The sequence below is a fragment of the Eschrichtius robustus genome, chromosome 6, assembly GCF_028021215.1.
Source record: "Eschrichtius robustus isolate mEscRob2 chromosome 6, mEscRob2.pri, whole genome shotgun sequence".
Lineage (NCBI taxonomy): Eukaryota > Metazoa > Chordata > Mammalia > Artiodactyla > Eschrichtiidae > Eschrichtius > Eschrichtius robustus.
In genome coordinates, this window is record NC_090829.1 from 11,509,194 (window position 1) to 11,532,347 (window position 23,154).

At 38.9% G+C, this 23,154-nt stretch overlaps 1 protein-coding gene across 1 annotated transcript in view; it reads left to right on the forward strand.

Moving 5' to 3' along the window:
- The window catches only part of HACL1 (2-hydroxyacyl-CoA lyase 1), a 40,658-nt gene that overhangs the window by 12,339 nt on the left and 5,165 nt on the right, over nt 1-23,154 (forward strand). The window contains exons 9-16 of the mRNA XM_068545880.1: nt 420-555; nt 4,205-4,310; nt 6,547-6,630; nt 7,581-7,682; nt 17,145-17,299; nt 17,715-17,873; nt 18,699-18,806; nt 19,739-19,925. Coding sequence (XP_068401981.1) covers nt 420-555; nt 4,205-4,310; nt 6,547-6,630; nt 7,581-7,682; nt 17,145-17,299; nt 17,715-17,873; nt 18,699-18,806; nt 19,739-19,925 — 1,037 coding nt within the window. The remainder of the gene's footprint in view (nt 1-419; nt 556-4,204; nt 4,311-6,546; nt 6,631-7,580; nt 7,683-17,144; nt 17,300-17,714; nt 17,874-18,698; nt 18,807-19,738; nt 19,926-23,154) is intronic.

The following is a 23,154-nucleotide window of genomic DNA, read 5'->3' on the forward strand; positions in this document are numbered from 1 at the left end:
GAACTGACAATTAAGAGCAGCAAGAGATGTGAAGTGCAACTTTTGTTTGGGGGTAGACGTCGTTCAGAATAATTGATAATATTACTTGGGGGGGGGAAATTAGAACTATTGCTCTCTTAAACATTGTAAAATACCAAAGATAAAAACCGTAGTCACAGGACTTCCCTGGTGGTCCAGTGGTTAAGACTCTGCACTTCCACTGCAGGGGCACAGGTTTGATCCCTGGTCGGGGAACTAAGATCCCACATGCTGTGTGGCGTGGCCAAAAAACAAAAACCATAGTCACAATTTGTTTTGAGTTTAAGCCCTGAGCAGGAGAATGTTTGAGAAGTTCTAAAAGCAATTTCACATGAACTATTTTAAGGGTCACAGTGTCTGGAGCTTAACTGACTTGTCCAATACATTTCGATTTCTTGTAGGTGCTGCTTATGCCTGTGCAGAGGAGAGTATCAGGAAATTGGTGGAGCAATGTAAATTGCCATTTCTGCCCACCCCCATGGGAAAGGGTGTTATCCCTGACAACCATCCAAACTGTGTAGGTGCTGCCAGATCCAGGTATGTGGCGCTCCAGATTTTAAATACAATGGCTTGGCAGATTCCAGGCTAATTTAAATTATTTTGTGACTTTACTGAATCTAGGAGGAGTTCTGAAAGAATCACATAATTTTAAGCACATCTGTTTCTTTTTAGACTTTTCAACACTTTAAAGATGCTGTCCTCTATCTCCTGACTCTCATGATTTCAGATGAGAAATCTGTAGTCATTTGAATCTCTGTCCGCTGATGTAGTTGTCTTTCTGTGGCTCCTTCCAGAATTTTTTTTTATCTTTGTTTCTCAGCAGTTTGATTATGATGTGTCTGGACACGGTTTTCTTTTAGTTTATCCTGTTTGGGGTTCTCTAATCTTCTTGAATCTGTACATTGATACCTTTCACCAAATTTGGAAAGTTTTTGGCCGTTATTTCTTCAAATATTTTTTTCTACACCGATCTCTTTCTCCTTTCTGGAGTAACACAAATATTAGGCATGTTGATATTGTCCCATAGGTCCCTGAATAACTGTTTAATTCTTTTTAATCCTTTTGTCTACTTTATATGTTCTATTTCTCTGCGGAGAATGTTTATCTTCCCATTTATTTCAAGAGTATTTTTGTTTACCGTATGGAACATAGTTATAATAGCTGATTTAAAGTATGTGTTTACTGATTCTAACATCTGGGTCATCAGTACAATTGGCATCTATTCATTATATTTTCTTTTGAAATTGGTTGCATTATTCTGGTTCTTTGTGTTTTGAGTAGTTTTGGATTGTATCCTGGAATTTTGAATACTGTGTTGTGAGATTCTAGGTCATACCAAAATCCTCTGTAGAATGCTGATTTTGTTTGTTTGTTTTAGCAAGCAGTTAGCTTGGTTAGATTCAGACTGCAGGTCTGACTCACTCACTGTGAGCATGGTTCCAGGGTCAGTTGATTTCCAAAGCCTTTGCTATGCTCCTTTGGGTCTGTCCACACATGCCCAGCCCAGGGGTGAGCCCCAGCCCCAGTTCTGGATATAAACATGCTGGTTAATATCCAGAACTAGGGATTCCTTTTCTCTCTTAAGACATAGCCCACCCATTTCCCAGAGTCCCTTTTCCTGGCCCTTGCTGCTACCTTATCGTACCACACAACAGGTGCTGCCTTTGAGGCAAAGTGGCAGGAAAAAAAAGAAAGGTGAAAGATAAGGGGGATGCCCCCATATTCTCCAGACCACAGGGGCCCCTTTTCCCAGTTCCTCTTGCCTGAAAAATGAAGTTTCTCTTGGGATTTTAGCTGCTTAGGACTTACCACAGTGCCGCTGTGCTGCCCTCACAACACAGCTGTGAGAGAGAAATAGAGAAAAAGAAAATTTTGGAGCTTTCCCCCCATGCTCTCAGGCATGCAGGGTCCCTTTTCCTGATCTTCTGGCCAAAAAGACACGGTTTCTCTCCAAGTTTTTGCTTTCCTTTAGTTCTGCAACTAGGACTGCTCTGAATCAAAGCAAAGAGATAAAAGAGGGGAAAACCTTAAAAACTCACCGCCTGCATGGGTCACTTCTTTGATCTCGTCCCGGTCCACCTACTGTTGTTTACTTTTCAGAAGCCTCAGGTAGTTGCTTTTTCTAGTTTGTTCAGAGTTTCCACTGTATCAGTGGGAGAGCTAGGCTGGAGTGGGATTACCCAGCCTTGGCTGGCACTGGAAGTCTCTTCTTCTTAGATTTTTTTTTTTTTAATTGACTTCACCTCATTCTTTTTACTGTTTTTTTTTTTGCCCTGCCACATGTGGCATCTTAGTCCCCAACCAGGGATCAAACCCACGCCCCCTGCAGTGGGAGCTTGGAGTCTTATCCACTGGACCGCCAGGGAAGCCCCTCTTCTTTTTAAATTTTTAAAACACACTTTCTGATAAACCATGTGTTTTTTTTAAATTTCTTTATTATGAAATACTATAAATATACAAACGAAAGAGTAATTTAATGAGCACTATGTAACCACCACTCAACTTTATCAAATATAATATTAAGTAGTATGTGTTGCTTTAAGTTTTTCTTTTAAGAAACAAAAAATTACAGATTTATTTGTAGTCCCTGCATATCTTACCTGATCCCATTTCCTCCCTCCCTCTCCACAGTTTACCACTGTTCTACATTTGGTAATTTTCATGTTGTCATGCAAACACTAAATTAATTTTGAGGGGTTTTTAAATGTCATGTTTCCTGTTCAATCTTTAATGTTGCTCATTTAATGCTATTTTAATAAGTTTATACGTTTACTTTTTTCATATTAGTATACATTATACAGTAGCCAAATTAATTATTACAATGTTTTTTTCTTTTAATATACTTTAACTTGGGTTAGGCTGAAGTTTATCTTCATTCCTGTTGAATTTTAAGAAGATAATATTAATGACATTAATAATATAGAAAAGATTGTAAGGGGCTGTAAATAATTGTATCAACAATTTCAAGTATCAACAATTTCAAGTTTTGGAGTATCTATAAGCAAATCTATCCTTCCATTTTCAGTTTTTATCTGTTAGTTAAATTGGGTCCCACAGGACCAAAACAGTATATGAGGATATATAGTTGAAATAATAACTGAATTTCTGTGAAAAATAGCATAAGCCACTGCAGAAGATAAAAGCAAAAAAAAAAAACAGATCCTCTTTGGACAAAAGATAAGAAAAATGGGAAATAGCCAAGAAGTAGAAAAAAGAAAACCCACGGCAATTATTATAATAAAAATTATCCTGGAAAAAGGCATGACATTTCAATTGGATCAATAATAATGACAGTTGTATGCATCATTAGAGCCACATCTGAAACAAAATGATACAGTGTAAAAGCAAGCAAAGATGTATGAGGTAAACAAAAGGAAAGCAAGGGTTATTAATATCAGAGTGGATATCAAAGTAAATATCAAAAAATTGAAGTTATATTGACAAAAATACTAAGATATATAAAACTATTAGAAATATACTTGGTGTAATATTTTTTGAAAGCAGTTGGGGAAAGTGAATCAATCATCATAAAAATACCTGCTTCAAGGAATCAATATGAAGTATATATTAAGATTCAAATAAAGATGTGCAACCCAGTACTGTTAATAACAAAGAAAATATCCAGCAGTTGAGAAGAGGTGAAATAAATTTGTGTTCAACAAAATGTGTAGCCTTTAAAATTTGTATTTAAGAAGAACTTAATGATAAAGGAAAACATTTATGATAAGCAAAAGTGCATGAGACAGTATTTAGTATATAAGCTCAACTATATAAAAATACACATGTGTAGAAAAAAAGACTAGATGAAATTATGCCAGGATATTAATAATACTTTATAAGTTGATAGTATTATTGGGAGATTTTGGCTTTTTCTTTATACTTTTCTGCTTTTTCCAGATTATCTACAGTATACTTGTATTAATTTTTCTAATGATAAAAAAGTAATAAATGATATAGAGTATAGATAAAGTCTTATGCTAGTATTTTCTACTTATTTCATCTTTTGGATTACCATTTAAATAGAATGGCTTCATAAATTATTTCAGTTTGAAAGATCAAATTCTCAAGACCAGTACAAGATCCAAATTATTTAGACTTTTCCAAATACTTTAGAAATTAACTTTAGAATAATTCAAATAAGAATGTAGATATCCTTTTTGTTATATCAGATTTTTCTTTTTAATAGGGCTTTGCAATTTGCTGATGTAATTGTGTTATTTGGTGCCAGATTAAATTGGATTTTACATTTTGGACTGCCTCCAAGATATCAGCCAGATGTGAAGTTTATCCAGGTACTCAAAGAGGAGAGATTAATTGATTGATTGATTGATTTTTGGCTGTGTTGGGTCTTCAGTGCTGCACTTGGGCTTTCTCTAGTTGCAGCGAGCGGGGGCTAATCTTCATTGCGGTGTGCGGGCTTCTCACTGCAGTGGCTTCTCTTGTTGTGGAGCACAGGCTCTAGGCGCACAGGCTTCAGGAGTTGTTGTACACAGGCTCAGTAGTTGTGGCTTGCAGGCTCTAGAGCGCAGGCTCAGTAGTTGTGGCTTGCAGGCTCTAGAGCGCAGGCTCAGTAGTTGTGGCTTGCAGGCTCTAGAGCGCAGGCTCAGTAGTTGTGGCACACGGGCTTAGTTGCTCCTTGGCATGTGGGATCTTCCCGGACCAGGGCTCGAACCCACGTCCCCTGTATTGGCAGGTGGATTCTTAACCACTGTGCCACCAGGGAAGTCCTAAGAGGAGAGATTTAAAATCAGAGCTATGTGTAGTTTATTATTGTCTCAGCCGTTATCAGCTCCACTTTCTTTTTGACTTTTGTAAAGAACTGTTTCTCTTTTTACGAAAGTAGAATTTTCTAAATTGTCTGGCATAATTACAGGTACCAAAGTAAGCTGCCTTTTCAAGCCTATGAAACATAATGTACCACTTTACTGCTAACCAGAAAACCTTTCAAAATCAAGTTTTAAATAGTTTGAAAAGCATAATTTGCCTCTTCTTCATAGTTCAAGTATATTTAAAGGTAGACAAAAGAGGTTCAAGTAGGAGGTAGATTAGAACAAAACATTCAGCATTGTTAGGGATCAAGTTATTCTTTTAGATTCCAAAACCTTCAAACACCCTTTGGCTGGAAATCTCTGAACAATGGTGCTAAAACTATGTGTTTGGAATAAGCTCTTGTATCTTTATGACCCCTCTTTATAAACCAGTTTCCTTACTGATGTGAAAAGTACTGCCTACAAACCTGTTTGCCCTACACAGATTGTGTGAAGGTATTTTAATGGCCTCGCTGCAATTGCTGTCTTCTCCCTGCTTACCTTTTACTTCCTAAGTCAGCTTCTGATAGGGGCCATTGAAAACTAAAACCACAAACAAGCAAGACCTGGATTGTACTGGAAGATGCTGCCTCTTGATTACAGAATAAAGTGCATCCCCTTTGGTGTGCCTAAATTACTTTTCCTCGAAGAAGCTGTTTTCCATGAAGCTTGCCCATGGCCATCCAGAAATGGAGCTTCTGAGTAAATAGGACGTAATCATGCCGTTCCCTGGGAGTGGGTCTCAAAATGTGGTTCCTGGACCAGCAGCATCAGCACCTCCTGGGAAACCTGTTAGAAATGTACATTTTTGGGCCCACCCCAGACCTCTTGAGGTCAGAAACTCTGAGGTGGATTCTTGCAGTCTGTGGCTTAACAGGCCTACCGGGCGGTTCTGATATATGCTGAAATTTGAGAACTCCTGCTCTGAATAAGAATTCCAGGGTAATTAAGTAGAACCTTATTATTCATTACATTCAAAACTGTAATTGATCAAGTCAAATGCATTCCTGTGAGTATAGTGGAACAATACTAAAGTTCTACAGAGTAGATTTTTTTTTTTAATTTTTATTTATTGATTTTTGGCTGTGTTGGGTCTTCGTTGCTGCACACGGGCTTTCTCTAGTTGCAGCGAGCGGGGGCTACTCTTCATTGCGGTGTGCGGGCTTCTCACTGCGGTGGCTTCTCATTGCAGAGCACGGGCTCTAGGTGCGCGGGCTTCCGTAGGTGTGGCACGCAGGCTCAGTAGTTGTGGCTCGTGGGCTCTAGAGCGCAGGATCAGTAGTTGTGCCCCACGGGCTTAGTTGCTCCTTGGCATGTGGGATCTTCCCGGACCAGGGCTCGAACCCACATCCCCTGCATTGGCAGGCAGATTCTTAACCACTGCGCCACCAGGGAAGTCCCCGGAGTAGATTTTAAAATGAGGGAAGATAGTGAGGTTTCTTTTTTTTTTTTAAGAACAATTACACAAGGTTTAATAAAATTTTAAGTGTTCAAGCCTAACTGACACAGCAATTTTACTTCTTGAAGTGATAGTGAGGTTTCTATACTAGCTATGATGCTCATATAGTTCCGTGGATTTATTCTTTTATCAAGGACCTTCTTGAATATCAAATCTTAATCATATGCTTATGTGTAACATGCACAGTCCATTTATTGTCTTAATTCTTAAAGATTTTTAAGAATAAACACAGCTTGTTCTTTAGCCTTGCCTCTTTTTTAGGTTGATATCTGTGCAGAAGAGTTGGGGAATAATGTAAGACCTGCTGTGACCTTGCTAGGAGACATAAATGCTGTTACTAAACAGGTGAGAGATTTTGCCTGGGTTTTAGTTTATGTGGCTTGGTCTTCACGGAAGTCAGTTCTTGAAAATGTTTCAGTCTTGATTCACTTGGTGACAGGTCTATTAATATCTATTTTAAATAAAATTTATGATGGAAAGCTATTCTTACATATAACTGTGGAACTTGGTAAATCCAGCTCCTTATGTATAGATAATTTGTATGTGGGTAAGTTAAGCATTTTTGAAAGGTGATTGAAAATTTAAAGGCATTCAGCCGGCAAACTGATTTCAGCTATCTGAAAGATTATAATACAGCTTCCAGAGGAATTGAACTTACAGCCAAGAAATGGCTTTATGTACTGGAAAAAATCTAACTTAGTATTTCTTTAGGCAATAAAGAGATTTTTACTCTTCAAACTGTAATCAGTAACTTGTCTAGATTCTTATTATTTGTATATAATTTATACATTTCACTGTGACAGACAAAATGTAGGCACATTTGTCCCATGACTTTGGATACAAATTGGTATCATTATCATGATTATACAAAATTAGGATGTAATCCCCAATATTAAAACACGCTGGAGCATTTGGTCTGTATCATGGGAATCCCTGGGTATTGGGGCTATGAGTCTTCTTGCAGGGGTTCTTTGGCAGGGTGATTTTCCTTCTATTGTCAGAGGCAGAGGAAGGCTTACGAGCCCCCCTGCCTGTGAAGTATGGAGGGGGTTACAGTTCTGCTTTGTCTTATGGGATCCCAGTTACTGGTAGAAGTCATCACTGAACCAAGCAGAAGCTTTCCGTGGTACCTATTTATCTTCTATCAGTTGTTTACTGCCCAGAGGAAAAACAGAGTATGAGTGATGTGAAAGGTAGGATAGTGTAGCTGTATTGTCTTTTTTAGAAGAGATTTTTATGCTAATATGATTTAAGTTTATTTTCAAAAAGGAAAGAAAAAGTTTCTGGTTTTTTAGCTTTTAGAACAATTTGAGAAAACACCATGGCAGTATCCTCCTGAGAGCAAGTGGTGGAAAATTCTGAGAGAAAAAATGAAGAGCAATGAAGCTTTATCCAAGGTAATATGGGACCCAATGAAACTCAAGAACACTTCCGGTCCATGGTTGAGTTAGTTCTGTCATAGCATGACATTTGCATTCCTAAAATCACAATGTGTAAGATACACACACACACACACACACACATTCATATATGTATTACAATAAATATGGCACCTGAAGTTTCTTGTGGAAGTGGGCATTGGAAAGGTTATAGCTCGTGAGTTACTGTGAAGCAGTGGAAAGAGGGGATCTGACATTGGACAGAGAGTCGTAAGAGCCAATGTGGATGGGTGTGGCTCCTTGTCCTCAGTTTGACCTTGGCACCAAATCACAAGAGATCTTTTGGAACCTTAAATCCTGGGGCATGTTGGGGCATGTTTGTCCTGTAAGATATAAGTTCTCCAAGGCATGCATTTATAATAGACAGGTGTTTCATCAAAACTGAAAATTTGATCTAATGTATAGCCACCTTTTTCTTTTTTTTTAATTTCTGCTTTATTGAGGTATAATTTTTCTAATTTATTTATTTATTTATTTTTGGCCACATTGGGTCTTTGTTGCTGCGCGCGGGCTTTCTCTAGTTGCGGTGAGCGGGGGCTACTCTTCCTTGTGGTGCGCGGGCTTCTCATTGTGGTGGCTTCTCTTTGTTGCGGAGCACGGACTCTAGGTGCTTGGGCTTCAGTAGTTGTGGCTCATGGACTCTAGAGCACAGGCTCAGTAGTTGTGATGCACGGTCCTAGTTGGTCTGCGACATGTGGGATCTTCCTGGACCAGGGCTCAAAGCCGTGTCCCCTGCATTGGCAGGCAGATTCTTAAGTACTGAGCCACCAGGGAAGTCCCTATGGAGGTGTAATTGACGTATAAAATGGTAAGATATTTAAAGGTACATCATGGTGCATTGATAAACACACTGTGAAAGAGTTCGCCCCATCTAGTTAGTTAACACATCCATCCCCTCACGTTTATTTCATTTAATTTCATTTCACTTCATGTCATTTTATATTAGTGAGACCATTTGTAGCTTTCTTTTTCAATTAACTTTTGTATCACTGCTGGAAATTCTTTTGCAACTTCCTCATCTGCATTCATGGCTCTGCCTGATAGCTAGCTGAAGGCTTTAGAATTTATAGTAATGTATGAAACTACCAAACCATCCACTGTTAGCACTAAAATGAGCCACTTCTGCAGGATTTGGCAATTTTTGTTTAAAGTCTTTGTATATGGATAGTGTTTCCTCTTTGATTGTGAGAAAAGTTGTTCCTGATTTTTTTTTAACATCTTTATTGGAGTATAATTGCTTTACAGTGGTGTGTTAGTTTCTTCTTTATAACAAAGTGAATCAGTTATACATATACATATGTCCCCATATCTCTTCCCTCTTGTGTCTCCCTCCCTCCCACCCTCCCTATCCCACCCCTCTAGGTGGTCACAAAGCACCGAGCTGACCTCCCCGTGCTATGCGGCTGCTTCCCACTAGCTATCTATTTTACGTTTGGTAGTGTATATATGTCCATGCCACTCTCTCACTTTGTCCCAGCTTAACCTTCCCCCTCCCCGTATCCTCAAGTCCATTCTCTAGTAGGTCTGTGTCTTTATTCCCGTCTTGCCCCTAGGTTCTTCATGACCATTTTTTTTTCTTTTTTAGATTCCGTATATATGTGTTAGCGTACGGTATTTGTTTTTCTCCTTCTGACTTACTTCACTCTCTATGACAGACTCTAGGTCCATCCACCTCACTACAAATAACTCAGTTTCATTTCTTTTTATGGCTGAGTAATATTCCATTGTATATATGTGCCATATCTTCTTTATCCATTCATCTGTTGATGGACACTTAGGTTGTTTCCATGTCCTGGCTATTGTAAATAGGGCTGCAACGAACATTTTGGTGCATGACTCTTTTTGAATTATGGTTTTCTCAGGGTATATGCCCAGTAGTGGGATTGCTGGGTCGTATGGTAGTTCTATTTGTAGTTTTTTAAGGAACCTCCATACTGTTCTCCATAGTGGCTGTATCAATTTACATTCCCACCAACAGTGCAAGAGGCTTCCCTTTTCTCCACACCCTCTCCAGCATTTATTGTTTGTAGATTTTTTGATGATGGCCATTCTGACCGGTGTGAGATGATATCTCACTGTAGTTTTGATTTGCATATCTGTAATGATCAATGATGTTGAACATTCTTTCATGTGTTTGTTGGCAATTTGTATATCTTCTTTGGAGAAATGTCTGTTTAGGTCTTCTGCCCATTTTTGGATTGGCTTGTTTGTTTTTTTCATGTTGAGCTGCATGAGCTGCTTGTAAATTTTGGAGATTAATCCTTTGTCAGTTGCTTCATATGCAAATATTTTCTCCCATTATGAGGGTTGTCATTTCGTTCTTGTTTATGGTTTCCTTTGCTGTGCAAAAGCTTTTAAGTTTCATTAGGTCCCATTTGTTTATTTTTGTTTTTATTTCCATTTGCCTAGGAGGTGGGTCAAAAAGGACCGTGCTGTGATTTATGTCATAGAGTGTTCTGCCTATGTTTTCCTCTAAGAGTTTGATAGTGCCTGGCCTTACATTTAGGTCTTTAATTCATTTTGAGTTTATTTTTGTGTATAGTGTTAGAGAGTGTTCTAATTTCGTTCTTTTACATGTAGCTGTCCAGTTTTCCCAGCACCACTTATTGAAGAGGCTGTCTTTTCTCCACTGTATATTCTTGCCTCCTTTATCAAAGATAAGGTGACCATATGTGTGTGGGTTTATCTCTGGGCTTTCTATCCTGTTCCATTGATCTATATTTCTGTTTGTGTGCCAGTACCATACTGACTTGATTACTGTAGCTTTGTAGTATAGTCTGAAGTCAGGGAGCCTGATTCCTCCAGCTCCGTTTTTCTTTCTCCATATTGCTTTGGCTATTCGGGGTCTTTTGTGTTTCCATACAAATTGTGAAATTTTTTGTTCTAGTTCTGTGAAAAATGCCATTGGTAGTTTGATAGGGATTGCATTGAATCTGTAGATTGCTTTGGGTAGTAGAGTCATTTTCACAATGTTGATTCTTCCAATCCAAGAACATGGTATATCTCTCCATTTATTTGTATCATCTTTAATTTCTTTCATCAGTGTCTTATAATTTTCTGCATACAGGTCTTTTGACTCCTTAGGTAGGTTTATTCCTAGGTATTTTATTCTTTTTGTTGCAATGGTAAATGGGAGTGTTTTCTTAATTTCACTTTCAGATTTTTCATCATTAATGTATAGGAATGCAAGAGATTTCTGTGCATTAATTTTGTATTCTACTACTTTACCAAATGCATTGATTAGCTCTAGTAGTTTTCTGGTAGCATCTTTAGGATTCTCTATGTATAATATCATGTCATCTGCAAACAGTGACAGCTTTACTTCTTCTTTTCCGATTTGGATTCCATTTATTTCTTTTTCTTCTCTGATTGCTGTGGCTAAAACTTCCAAAACTATATTGAATAATAGTAGTGAGAGTGGGCAACCTTGTCTTGTTCCTGATCTTAGTGGAAATGGTTTCAGTTTTTCTCCATTGAGGACGATGTTGGCTGTGAGTTTGTCATATATGGCCTTTATTATGTTGAGGAAAGTTCCCTCTATGCCTGCTTTCTGCAGGGTTTTTATCATAAATGGGTGTTGAATTTTGTCAAAAGCTTTCTCTGCATCTATTGAGATGATCATATGGTTTTTCTCCTTCAGTTTATTAATGTGGTGTATCACATTGATTGATTTGCATATATTGAAGAATCCTTGTATTCCTGGGATAAACCCCAGTTGATCATGGTGTATGATCCTTTTAATGTGCTGTTGGATTCTGTTTGCTAGTATTTTGTTGAGGATTTTTGCATCTATGTTCATCAGTGATATTGGCCTGTAGTTTTCTTTCTTTGTGACATCTTTGTCTGTTTTTGGTATCAGGGTGATGGTGGCCTTGTAGAATGAGTTTGGGAGTGTTCCTCCCTCTGCTATATTTGGAAGAGTTTGATAAGGATAGGTGTTAGCTCTTCTCTACATGTTTGATAGAATTCGCCTGTGAAGCCATCTGGTCCTGGACTTTTGTTTGCTGGAATATTTTAAATCACAGTTTCAATTTCAGTGCTTGTGATTGGTCTGTTCATATTTTCTACTTCTTCCTGGTTCAGTCTCGAAAGGTTGTGCATTTCTAAAAATTTGTCCATTTCTTCCAGGTTGTCCATTTTATTGGCATATAGTTGCTTGTAGTAATCTCACATCATCCTTTGTATTTCTGCAGTGTCAGTTGTTTCTTCTCCTTTTTCATTTCTAATTCTGTTGATTTGCGTCTTCTCCCTTTTTTTCTTGATGAATCTGGCTAATGGTTTATCAATTTTGTTTATCTTCTCAAAGAACCAGCTTTTAGTTTTATTGATCTCTGCTATCGTTTCCTTTATTGCTTTTTCATTGATTTCTGATCTGATCTTCATGATTTCTTTCCTTCTGCTAACTTTGGCGTTTTTTTGTTCTTTCTCTAATTGCTTTAGGTGTAAGGTTAGGTTGTTTATTTGAAATGTTTCTTGGTTCTTGAGGTAAGATTGTATTGCTATAAACTTCCCTCTTAGAACAGTTTTTGCTGCATCCCATAGGTTTTGGGTTGTTGTGTTTTCATTGTCATTTGTCTCTAGGTATTTTTTTATTTCCTCTTTGATTTCTTCAATAATCTCTTGGTTATTTAATAGTGTATTGTTTAGCCTCCATGTGTTTGTATTTTTTACAGATTTTTTCCTGGAATTGATATCTAGTCTCATAATGTTGTGGTCAAAAAAGATACTTGATGCGATTTCAGTTTTCTTAAATTTACCAAGCTTGATTTGTGACCCAAGATATGATCTATCCTGGAGAATGTTCCATGAGCACTTGAGAAGAAAGTGTATTCAGTTGTTTTTGTATGGAATGTCCTATAAATATCAATTAAGTCCATCATGTTTAATGTATCGTTTAAAGCTTGTGTTTCCTTATTTATTTTCATTTTGGATGATCTGTCCATTGGTGAAAGTGGGGTGTTTAAGTCCCCTACTATTATTGTGTTACTGTTGATTTCCCCTTTTATGGCTGTTAACATTTGCCTTGTGCATTGAGGTGCTCCTATGTTGGGTGCCTAAATATTTACAATTGTTATATCTTCTTCTTGGATTGATCCCTTCATCATTATGTAGTGTCCTTCTTTATCTCTTATAATAGTCTTTATTTTAAAGTCTGTTTTGTCTGGTATGAGAATTGCTCCTCCAGCTTTCTTTTGATTTCCATTTGCATGGAATATCTTTTTCCATCTCCTCCTTTTCAGTCTGTATGTGTCCCTAGGTCTGAAGTGGGTCTCTTGTAGACAGCATATATACAGGTCTTGTTTTTGTATCCATTCAGCCAGTCTATGTGTTTTGGTTGGAGCATTTAATCCATTTACATTTAAGGTAATTATCAATACGTATGTTCCTATTACCATTTTCTTTATTGTTTTGGGTTTGTTATTGTAGGTCTTTTCCTTCTCTTGTGTTTCGTGCCTAGAGAAGTTCCTTTAGCATTTGTTGTAAAGCTGGTTTGGTGGTGCTGAATTCTCTTAGCTTTTGCTTGTCTGTAAAGGTTTTAATTTCTCCATCAAATCTGAATGAGATCCTTGCTGGGTAATCTTGGTTGTAGGTTATTCTCCTTCATCACTTTAAATATGTCCTGCCACTCCATTCTGGCTTGCAGAGTTTCTGCTGAAAGATCAGCTGTTATCCTTATGGGCATTCCCTTGTGTGTTATTTGTTGTTTTTCCCTTGCTGCTTTTAATATTTTTTCTTTGTATTTAGTTTTTGATAGTTTGATTAATATGTGTCTTGGTGTGTTTCTCCTTGAATTTATCCTGTATGGGACTCTCTGTGCTTCCTGGACTTGATTAACTATTTCCTTTCCCATATTAGGGAAGTTTTCAACTATAATCTCTTCAAATATTTTCTCAGTCCCTTTCTTTTTCTCTTCTTCTTCTGGGACCCCTATAATTCAAATGTTGGTGTGTTTAATGTTGTCCCAGAGGTCTCTGAGACTGTCCTCAATTCTTTTCATTCTTTTTTCTTTATTCTGCTCTGCAGCAGTTATTTCCACTATTTTATCTTCCAGGTCACTTATCCGTTCTTCTGCCTCAGTTATTTTGCTATTGATCCCTTCCAGAGAATTTTTCATTTCATTTATTGTGTGGTTCTTCACTGTTGTGTGCTCTTTAGTTCTTCTAGGTCCTTGTTAAACGTTTCTTGTATTTTCTTCATTCTATTTACAAGATTTTGGGTCATCTATACTATGATTATTCTGAATTCTTTTTCAGGTAGACTGCCTATTTCCCCTTCATTTGTTAGGTCTGGTGGGTTTTTGCCTTGCTCCTTCATCTGCTGTGAGTTTCTCTGTCTTCTCATTTTGCTTAACTTACTGTGTTTGGGGTCTCCTTTTCGCAGTCTGCAGGTTCATAGTTCCTGTTGTTTTTGGTGTCTGTCCCCAGTGGCTAAGGTTGGTTCAGTGGGTTGTGTAGGCTTCCTGGTGGAGGGGACTAGTGCCTGTGTTCTGGTGGATGAGGCTGGATCTTGTCTTTCTGGTGGGCAGGTCCACGTCTGGTGGTGTGTTTTGGGGTGTCTGTGGCCTTATTGTGATTTTAGGCAGCCTCTCTGCTAATGGAGGGGGTTGTGTTGCTGTCTTGCTAGTTGTTTGGCATAGGGTGTCCAGCACTGTAGCTTGCTGGTCGTTGAGTGGAGCTGGGTCTTGTTGTTGAGATGGAGATCCCTGGAGATTTTTGCCATTTGATATTACGAGGATCTGGGAGGTCTCTCGTGGACCAGTGTCCTGAACTAGGCTCTCCCACCTCAGAGGCACAGCCTTGACACCTGGCTGGAGCACCAAGAGCCTGTCATCCATGTGGCTCAGAATAAAAGGGAGAAAAAAAGGAAAGAAGAAGATAAAATAAAATAAAATAAAAATAATTAAAATAAAAAATTATTAAAAAAATTTTTTTTAAAGTAATAAAAAAAAAAGAGAGAAAGAAAGAAGAGAGCAACCAAACCAAAAAACAAATCCACCAATGATACCAAGTGCTAAAAACGATACTAAAAAAAAAAAAAAGGACAGTCAGAACCCTAGGACAAATGGTAAAAGCAAAGCTATACAGACAAAATCACACACAGAAGCATATGCATACACACTCACAAAAAGAGAAAAAGGGAAAAAAATATGTATATCATTGCTCCCAAAGTCCACCTCCTCAATTTGGGATGATTCGTTGTCTGTTCAGGTATTCCACAGATGCAGGGTGCATCAGATTGATTGTGGAGATTTTATCTGCTGCTTCTGAGGCTGCTGGGAGAGACTTCCCTTTCTCTTCTTTGTTCGCACAGCTCCTGGGGTTCAGCTTTGGATTTGGACCCACCTCTGCATGTAGGTCACCTGAGGGCATCTGTTCTTCGCTGAGACAGGACGGGGTTAAAGGAGCAGCTGCTTCAGGGGCTCTGGCTCACTCAGGCCGGAGGAGGGAGGGGTACGGAGTATGGGGTGAGCCTGTGGCAGCAGAGGCCAGTGTGGCGTTGCACCAGCCTGAGGTGCGCCGTGCATTCTCCCGGGGAAGTTGTCCCTGGATCACGGGACCCTGGCAGTGGCGGGCTGCACAGGCTCCTGGGAGGGGAGGTGTGGATAGTGACCTGTGCTCGCACACAGGCTTCTTGGTGGCGGCAGCAGCAGCCTTAGTGTTTCATGCCCGCCTCTGGGGTCCACGCTGATAGCCGCGGCTTGTGCCCGTCTCTGCAGCTCCTTTAAGTGGTGCTCTTCATCCCCTCTCCTCGCACACCAGGAAACAAAGAGGCAAGAAAAAGTCTCTTGCCTCTTTGGCAGCTCCAGACCTTTTCCCGGACTCCCTCCCAGCTAGCTGTGGCGCACTAGCACCCTTCAGGCTGTGTTCACGCCGCCAACCCCAGTTCTCTCCTTGGGATCCGACCTCTGAAGCCCGAGCCTCAGCTCCCAGCCCCCGCCCGCCCCCGCGGGTGAGCAGACAAGCCTCTCGGGCTGGTGAGTGCTGGTCAGCACCGATCCTCTGTGTGGGAATCTCTCCGCTTTACCCTCTGCACCCCTGTGGCTGCGCTCTCCTCTGTGGCTCCGAAGCTTCCCCCCTCCGCCACCCGCAGTCTCCGCCCGCGAAGGGGCTTCCTAGTGTGTGGAAACCTTTCCTCCTTCACAGCTCCCTCCCACTGGTGCAGGTCCCATCCCTATTCTCTTGTCTCTGCTATTTCTTTTTTCTTTTGCCCTACCCAGGTACGTGGGGATTTTCTTGCCTTTTGGGAGGTCTGAGGTCTTCTGCCAGCGTTCAGTTGGTGTTCTGTAGGAGTTGTTCCACATGTAGATGTATTTCTGATGTATTTGTGGGGAGGAAGGTGATCTCCATGTCTTACTCTTCTGCCGTCTTGAAGCTCCTCTCCAGCTGTTCCTGATTTTTTTTTTTTTTTTGCTGTTTTGTGTATTCCTCTGCATCTTGGTTCAGCTGGGTGCAGTTTTCTGGGTTCATGTAGTGTTTCTAACTGATGGAATCATTCATAAGCAAATACGAAATTCCGGCTTTACTCATATTGTTCCCTAATATATCAGTCGTCTTGGAATAAATTTGCATTTTCCAAACAAGTAGAGTTGTTTCTACATGATTCTTTCTTTCTTTGGAATTTTAATCAATGACTTTCTCCTATCAGGAGCCAGTCTCAGTTTTCTTTCCTGAATGGTATAGTGATTAATTCCTTCTTTTCCATAGGAATCACCTTAGTTTAAGGTGGAAGGATCTTGCCTCTCTTCTCTGGTGCACGAGTATAGGAGGGTCGCTCATCCATCTTGGGTATGATCTCCAGCAGACCAAAGTAGTACAGGTGAAGAGGCAGTGGGGCTTTGCTGCTGAAGCTCTAAAAGGCATTTGGCTAGACAAGGGCAATAACCTTGCTGTTTTCCCTCCATTTAGAGACCCTCCAGAGTAGTGGGTGAAGCATATCCCCTTTCCATGTGGGGAAAGATTAGATTTTCTAAAACCCTGACTTCATTTTTAATTTTAAGTGTAGGGTCATATTTTAGATGAAAATATTCTAGAATAAAATTTTCACTTTTTCTAAGGCAGTGTTTCCCTGAAAGTGCTCAAATAAGACTGTTTAGTTTTGCTTAACCCAGTGTCTTCAGCTATCTTTACTATAGGACGTCTTAGTCTTTAATATGCTAGTGTGCGTTGTGGATCTCCAGGAAGAGGGATATTTCCTGCCTTATTTGATTGTGTCCCAAATTGGGACAGGGACCTCTTTTTCTTAGGCTGTCCCCTAGGACTGTTTACAGATCAGTTAGCTTCTCAGAGTCATCATCTAGTGGCCATTTGGGAATTTCATAGCCTTTGGCTGTTGCAAGTAAGTTTGAAAGTAGCTTATTGATGCTGTTTATTTTCACTGTATCTTAATCTAATTTGATTCTATTTCCCTCTGATATTTTAGGAATTAGCTTTCAAAAAATCCCTGCCTATGAATTATTACACAGTATTCTACCACATTCAAGAACAACTGCCCAGAGACTGTTTTGTGGTGAGCGAAGGAGCAAATACTATGGATATTGGGCGCACTGTGCTTCAAAACTACCTTCCTCGTCACAGGTAAAGGAAATTATAATGAATTGGAACGTGTTAAATTAGAAACTACAAAAAGCAGATTGAGAAAACATTTGAAAATTATACGTGGCCAGTGTAAGGACATACTTCATAAAAGTATTCTTAGGTGACGTTTTGTAGTGTTTCTATGCTTGGTATGTCCTGAGATCATGTGATAATTTGTATACTCAGTGTTCGGAGGATATATTCACAGTCTTCCAAGAAATCATGAGTGATTTCTCCCATTCATTTGCTTATCCTTAACAAATTAGTTCCTCACAGTCTAAAAACTTAATAATAAGGAGAATGTTTTATTGTTCTTTATTTTTCCATGAGCCATGTAAAAATGACTAGATTTGTGCCAACCCCACCATCTGTGATATGCCCCAGAGGGTTTCATTTTAGCTCTGTTTCCCAACAGGCTTGATGCTGGTACTTTTGGAACAATGGGAGTCGGTTTGGGATTTGCCATTGCATCTGCTCTAGTGGCTAAAGATAGAAACCCAGGGCAGCGGGTCATCTGTGTGGAAGGAGACAGTGCATTTGGATTTTCTGGCATGGAAGTGGAAACCATCTGCAGGTAAAGCAGCATCCTGAGTCAGCATTTCTTTCTCCAAAATATGCAAAATTATACCCAAGACCCACTTGCCTAACAAATAGTTACCAAGCGTTCACCATGTGGCAGGTGCCCTGTGCATGGCACTGTGCTGTGTCCTGAGAATACTAGTATAAATACCCTGGGGTCTGTCTCATCCAGGACAGCATGTTCATGATCTCTTTACCACATGCCCAAAACCTGCAAAACTGGGGAGTAGTTTTTAGGTCACTGAAAAAAAAGTTCTGGTCTGATAAAAGCTTGTTTTCTGCATGGAGATAGCAGAGCTTGGTGGTTAAAAGAACGGCCTCTGGGTCAGTTGGCCTGGATTTAAATACTGGCTTGACCACATCAGACCCAGGTGACTAGGGTTAAGTCTCTTAACCAAACTTAAGTCTCCTCTAAAGTAGGGATAGGAGTCGTACTAGTTCCTACCTTATAGGACAGTTGTGAGGAACAAGTGCTTCAGAGGGAATTAAGTATGGAAGGTGTCATTCTGATTAACTCCCAGATCTGTGAAAACCAAGGGTCAGAAAAGCTCAGTCATTTTCCTGAGGTCCGTAGGTTCGTAGTGGTGGGACCAGGTCTGCCAGCCACTAACCATGCATTCTTTCTACTGCTCCATGATGTTTCTGTTAATAATTTGATAGTCTTTATTAGGATAACAAATGCTTAATTTTTGGTCTTACCCTAACATTACAAAAAAGCTTATAGAAAACTATCCATTTTCAAGTTAAAATTTCAATCCAATGAAAAGAAATTGCTTCAGAATGAAAAATGATTTCCTTTATATCTTACTCTCAATTTTAGGTACAACTTGCCAATCATACTTTTGGTGGTGAATAACAATGGAATTTACCAAGGTTTTGATACAGATACTTGGCAGGAAATGTTAAAATTTGGAGATGCTACTACAGTGTAAGTAACCCAGAACAGTGTATATTTATGTTTTCTCATCTATTTTAATCTCTCTTTAAAAAGTCTCCTATACTGGACACCTTCCCCTGTGGTGTCAGTATTGCTTGTTTTCATGGTCAGCTGCTCTGAAGGACAGGAACCCTGTCCGCATGGTTCCTTTTTGCACAACCATCCTTGACTGGCACTTCAATGAATAGTTTATGATCAGGGAGCCACTGAAGGCTCGGGTGAATGAGTTTCATGTCTAGGCCTTGTTAATGAAAAGGCTTATTGCAAATGCTCCCGGTCCTACTATTCCCACTACACCATGTAGGAATACAGATGTTTACATATTATTTATGATACAGAGGTCTTCCTTCCTTTTACCGCTTAGCTAAATCTTGGTCCTTTGATGACAGAGCCAAACTGAGACAGTATTGTGGCTGGCTGTGGGATGAGGAAGTTGTGAATCTGTGAGTCAGCCGCAGGGGAGCAGGCTGTGGGTATGTTTGCTTATGGCTCGCTGACTCTGTTTGTTGTTTTGTTGTTATTTGCTGTTTTGTAGTAACCATTCCTTTTTTCCTCTTTTTTTTGGAGGGGGGATTCATAATAGTTGATGGTGTAGCCTTCACTGCCCAGTATAGTAGCCACTAGCCACATGTGGCTGTTTAAGTTAAATTAAAAATTCACTTCCTCTTTTTAACTAGTCACGTTTCAAGTGCTCACCACAACAGGTCACTAGTAACTGCTATACTGGGCAGCACAGATATAAAAATTTCCATCATCACGGAAAGTTCTATTGGACATTGCTATACATACAATAAAAAATGTATGGAAAGTTTAATGTACTGGCATCTCAGTTTACGTAAAAATATGCCTTTCATTTGAGACGAAATTTTTCCACAAATTATTTTAGAGAATTTTTTCTATTGACTTGTGACCTTCTTTTTCAGGGCCCCTCCAATGTGTCTTCTGCCACACTCACATTACGAGCATGTCATGACTGCATTTGGAGGCAAAGGGTATTTTGTACAAACACCAGAAGAACTCCAGAAATCCCTGAGGCAGAGCCTGGCAGACACAACTAAACCCTGTCTTATCAACATCATGATTGAGCCGCAAGCCATGCGGAAAGCCCAGGTAAAGATGATTGCTAAGCAGAAAGCAGAAATGCATCTCCCCTCCCACCCCCAAAAGTATCTACCAAATAGAACACCCTGTTATTTACTGAGTTCTGTCTAAACTGTTTCTGAGCTTGTCACTTTCATTTGTTTGTTCAATGAATACTTGTTGAGGTATGTGTTAGGTGTGCTGTGTCAGGTGCTAAGAATAGCATAGTGAGCAAACCAGGCTCGGCCCTCACCTCATGGAGTTTACTGTCCAGTAGGAGAGTACAGTCCAGTCACCTCTCAACTGAATGTATCACAATAGAGTGAGGCAATTCCTCTGAAGAAAAGAAACCCAGTTCTGAATGAGCATGAAACAAAGGAACCCAAGAGGTGTGTGGAGAAAAGGGAACCCTCCTACACTGTTGATGGGAATGTAAATTTCCATACTGTGGAAAACAGTATGGAGGTTCCTCAAAAAACTAAAAACAGAGTTGCCACATGATCTAGCAGTCCTGCTGCTGGGCATATATCTGGAGAAAACCATAATTTGAAAAGATACACACACCTCAGTGTTCACTGCAGCACTATTTACAGCAGCCAAGACATGGAAGCAACCTAAATATCCAATGACAGATGAAGATGTAGTATATATTATATATATATATATATATATATATATATACATACAGTGGAATACTACTCAGCCATAAAAAAGAATGAAATAATGCCATTTGCAGCAACATGGATGGACCTAGAGAGTATCATACTAAGTGAAGTAAGAAAGTGAAAGACAAATACCATATGATACCACTTGTATGTGGAATCTAAAATATGACACAAATGAACTTATCTACGAAGCAGAAACAGACATATAGAGAACAGACTTATGGTTGCCAAGGTGGAGAGGGAGTGGGGGAGGGATGGATTGGGAGTTTAGGATTAGCAGGTGCAAACTATTATATATAAAATGGGTAAACAACAAGGTCCTACTGTATAACACAGGAAGCTATATTCAAAATTCTATTATAAACCATAATGGAAAAGAATATGAAAAAAAATGTGTACACACACACACACACACACACACACATATATAACTGAATCACTTTGCTGTATAACAGAAATTAACACAACATTGTAAATCAACTATACTTCAATTAAGTAAATTTAAACAAACAAACAAAAAACCCCACAAAGGAATTCAATTTATATTGGAGTCACCAGGAAGACTTCTCAGAAGTGATGCTTAAACTGAGAGCTGAAGGATAAGTAGGGACAAACTCAGCAAAGAAGCGAGGGAAAAGATGTGCAAAGGCTCTTTGGCAGGAGGGAGCATGGCAAGTCCAAGGAATTGAAAGAAAGCCAAAGTGCCTGGAAGACAGAGTGGAGGAGGAAGCACAATGGGATATGAGACTATAATAGGGTAATTTATGCAATTATATTCAGAGTTAGTTACTTTGGTCTTTAAAGCAAAACTATGGTGTAGACTATAGCAGTAAAATAAATGACAAAGTGTGTAGTATGTTCCTCTCCCATCCCAGATTAAGTTGCTTTTCATACTTTGTACTCTGATTCTGGTCCAGCTACTTTGCTTTCTCTTATATACCTGGCCTCCATGCCTGCACCTTGCATATCAGCTGCTGTTTTCAGTGTTTTACTTTTTTTCAAGTAGTTTCTGTCTTGGTTCTTTATACATGTATCTGCTGTTAGATTTTTTTCTTTTTTGAACAAGGCAGGCAGTGGACAAATGGGCAGAACGGATACCTGGACAATCAATGAAATGTAAATTAATTTGGAAACTATGAAATATATAGAATTCTACTGAAATTCTGTTTCTATAAGACAGATATCAAGGACGTTGGTGAAAGGAAAAAAGGGGAACTACAAAACAGCCAGAAAACAGCAAAATGGCAATAAGTACATACCTATCAATAATAACTTTAAGTATTAATGGATTAGATTTTTGAATCAAAATAAATAGAGTGGCTGAATGGATAAAAATAAGGCACATCTATATGCTGCCTATAAGAGACTCACTTCAGATATAAGGACACAAAGAGACTGAAAGTGAAGAGATGGAAAAAGATAATTCATACAAATGGAAACCGAAAGAAAGCTGGGGTAGCTATACTTATATCAGATAAAATAGACTTTAAAACAAAGACTGTAATAAGGGACAAAGAAGGGCATTGCACAATGATAAAGAGGTCAGTCCAACAATAGGACATAACATTTGTAAATATGCACACAACATAGGAGCGCATATATACATATGCAAATATTAACGGACCTAAAAGGAGAAATAGACAGCAATACAATAATAGTAGGAGACTTTAATACCCACTTACATCAATGGATAGTTCATCCAGACAGAAAATCAGTTAGGAAACATCAGCCTTAAATGACACATTAGAACAGATTGCCTTAACAGATATATTCAGAACATTCCATCCAAAAGCAGCAGAATACACATTCTTCAAGTGCACATGGAATGTTCTCCAAGATAGATCATATGTTAGGCCACAAAACAAATCTTCATATATTTAAGAAGATTAAAATCATATCAAGCATCTTTTCCAACCACAGTGGTGTGAAACTGGAAATGAATTACAAGAAGAAAACTAGAAAATTCACAGATATGTGGAGATAAAACAGCATGCCACTGAACAACCAAGGGGTCAAAGAAGAAATCAAAAGAAAAATCTTTAAATGTCTTTGAGACAAATGAAAATGGAAATACAACATATCAAAATTTATGGGACACAGCAGAAGCAGTTCGAAGAAGGAGGTTCATAGCAGTAAAAGCCTACCTCAAAAAACAACAACAAAAAAAATCAAACAACCTAACTTTACACCTGAGGGAACTAGGAAAAAAACAAAGCCCAAAGTTAGTCAAAGGAAAGAAATAACAAAGATCAGAGCACAAATAAGTGAAATAGAGCCTAAAAAGACAATAGAAAAGACCACTGGACCTAAGAGCTGATTCTTTAAAAAGATAAAATTGACAAAGCTTTAGCTAGACACACCAAGAAAAAAAGAGAGAGGACTCAAATAAATAAAATCAGAAATGAAAGATGAGCCATTACAACTGATACCATGGAAATACAAAATTTCATAGAGACTACTATGAACAATTATATACCAATAAAATTGACAACCTAGAATAAATGGATAAATTCCTAGAAACATATAACCTGCCAAGACTGAGTCATGAAGAAATAGAAAACCTGAACAGACCGATTACAAGTTTGGAGATTGAA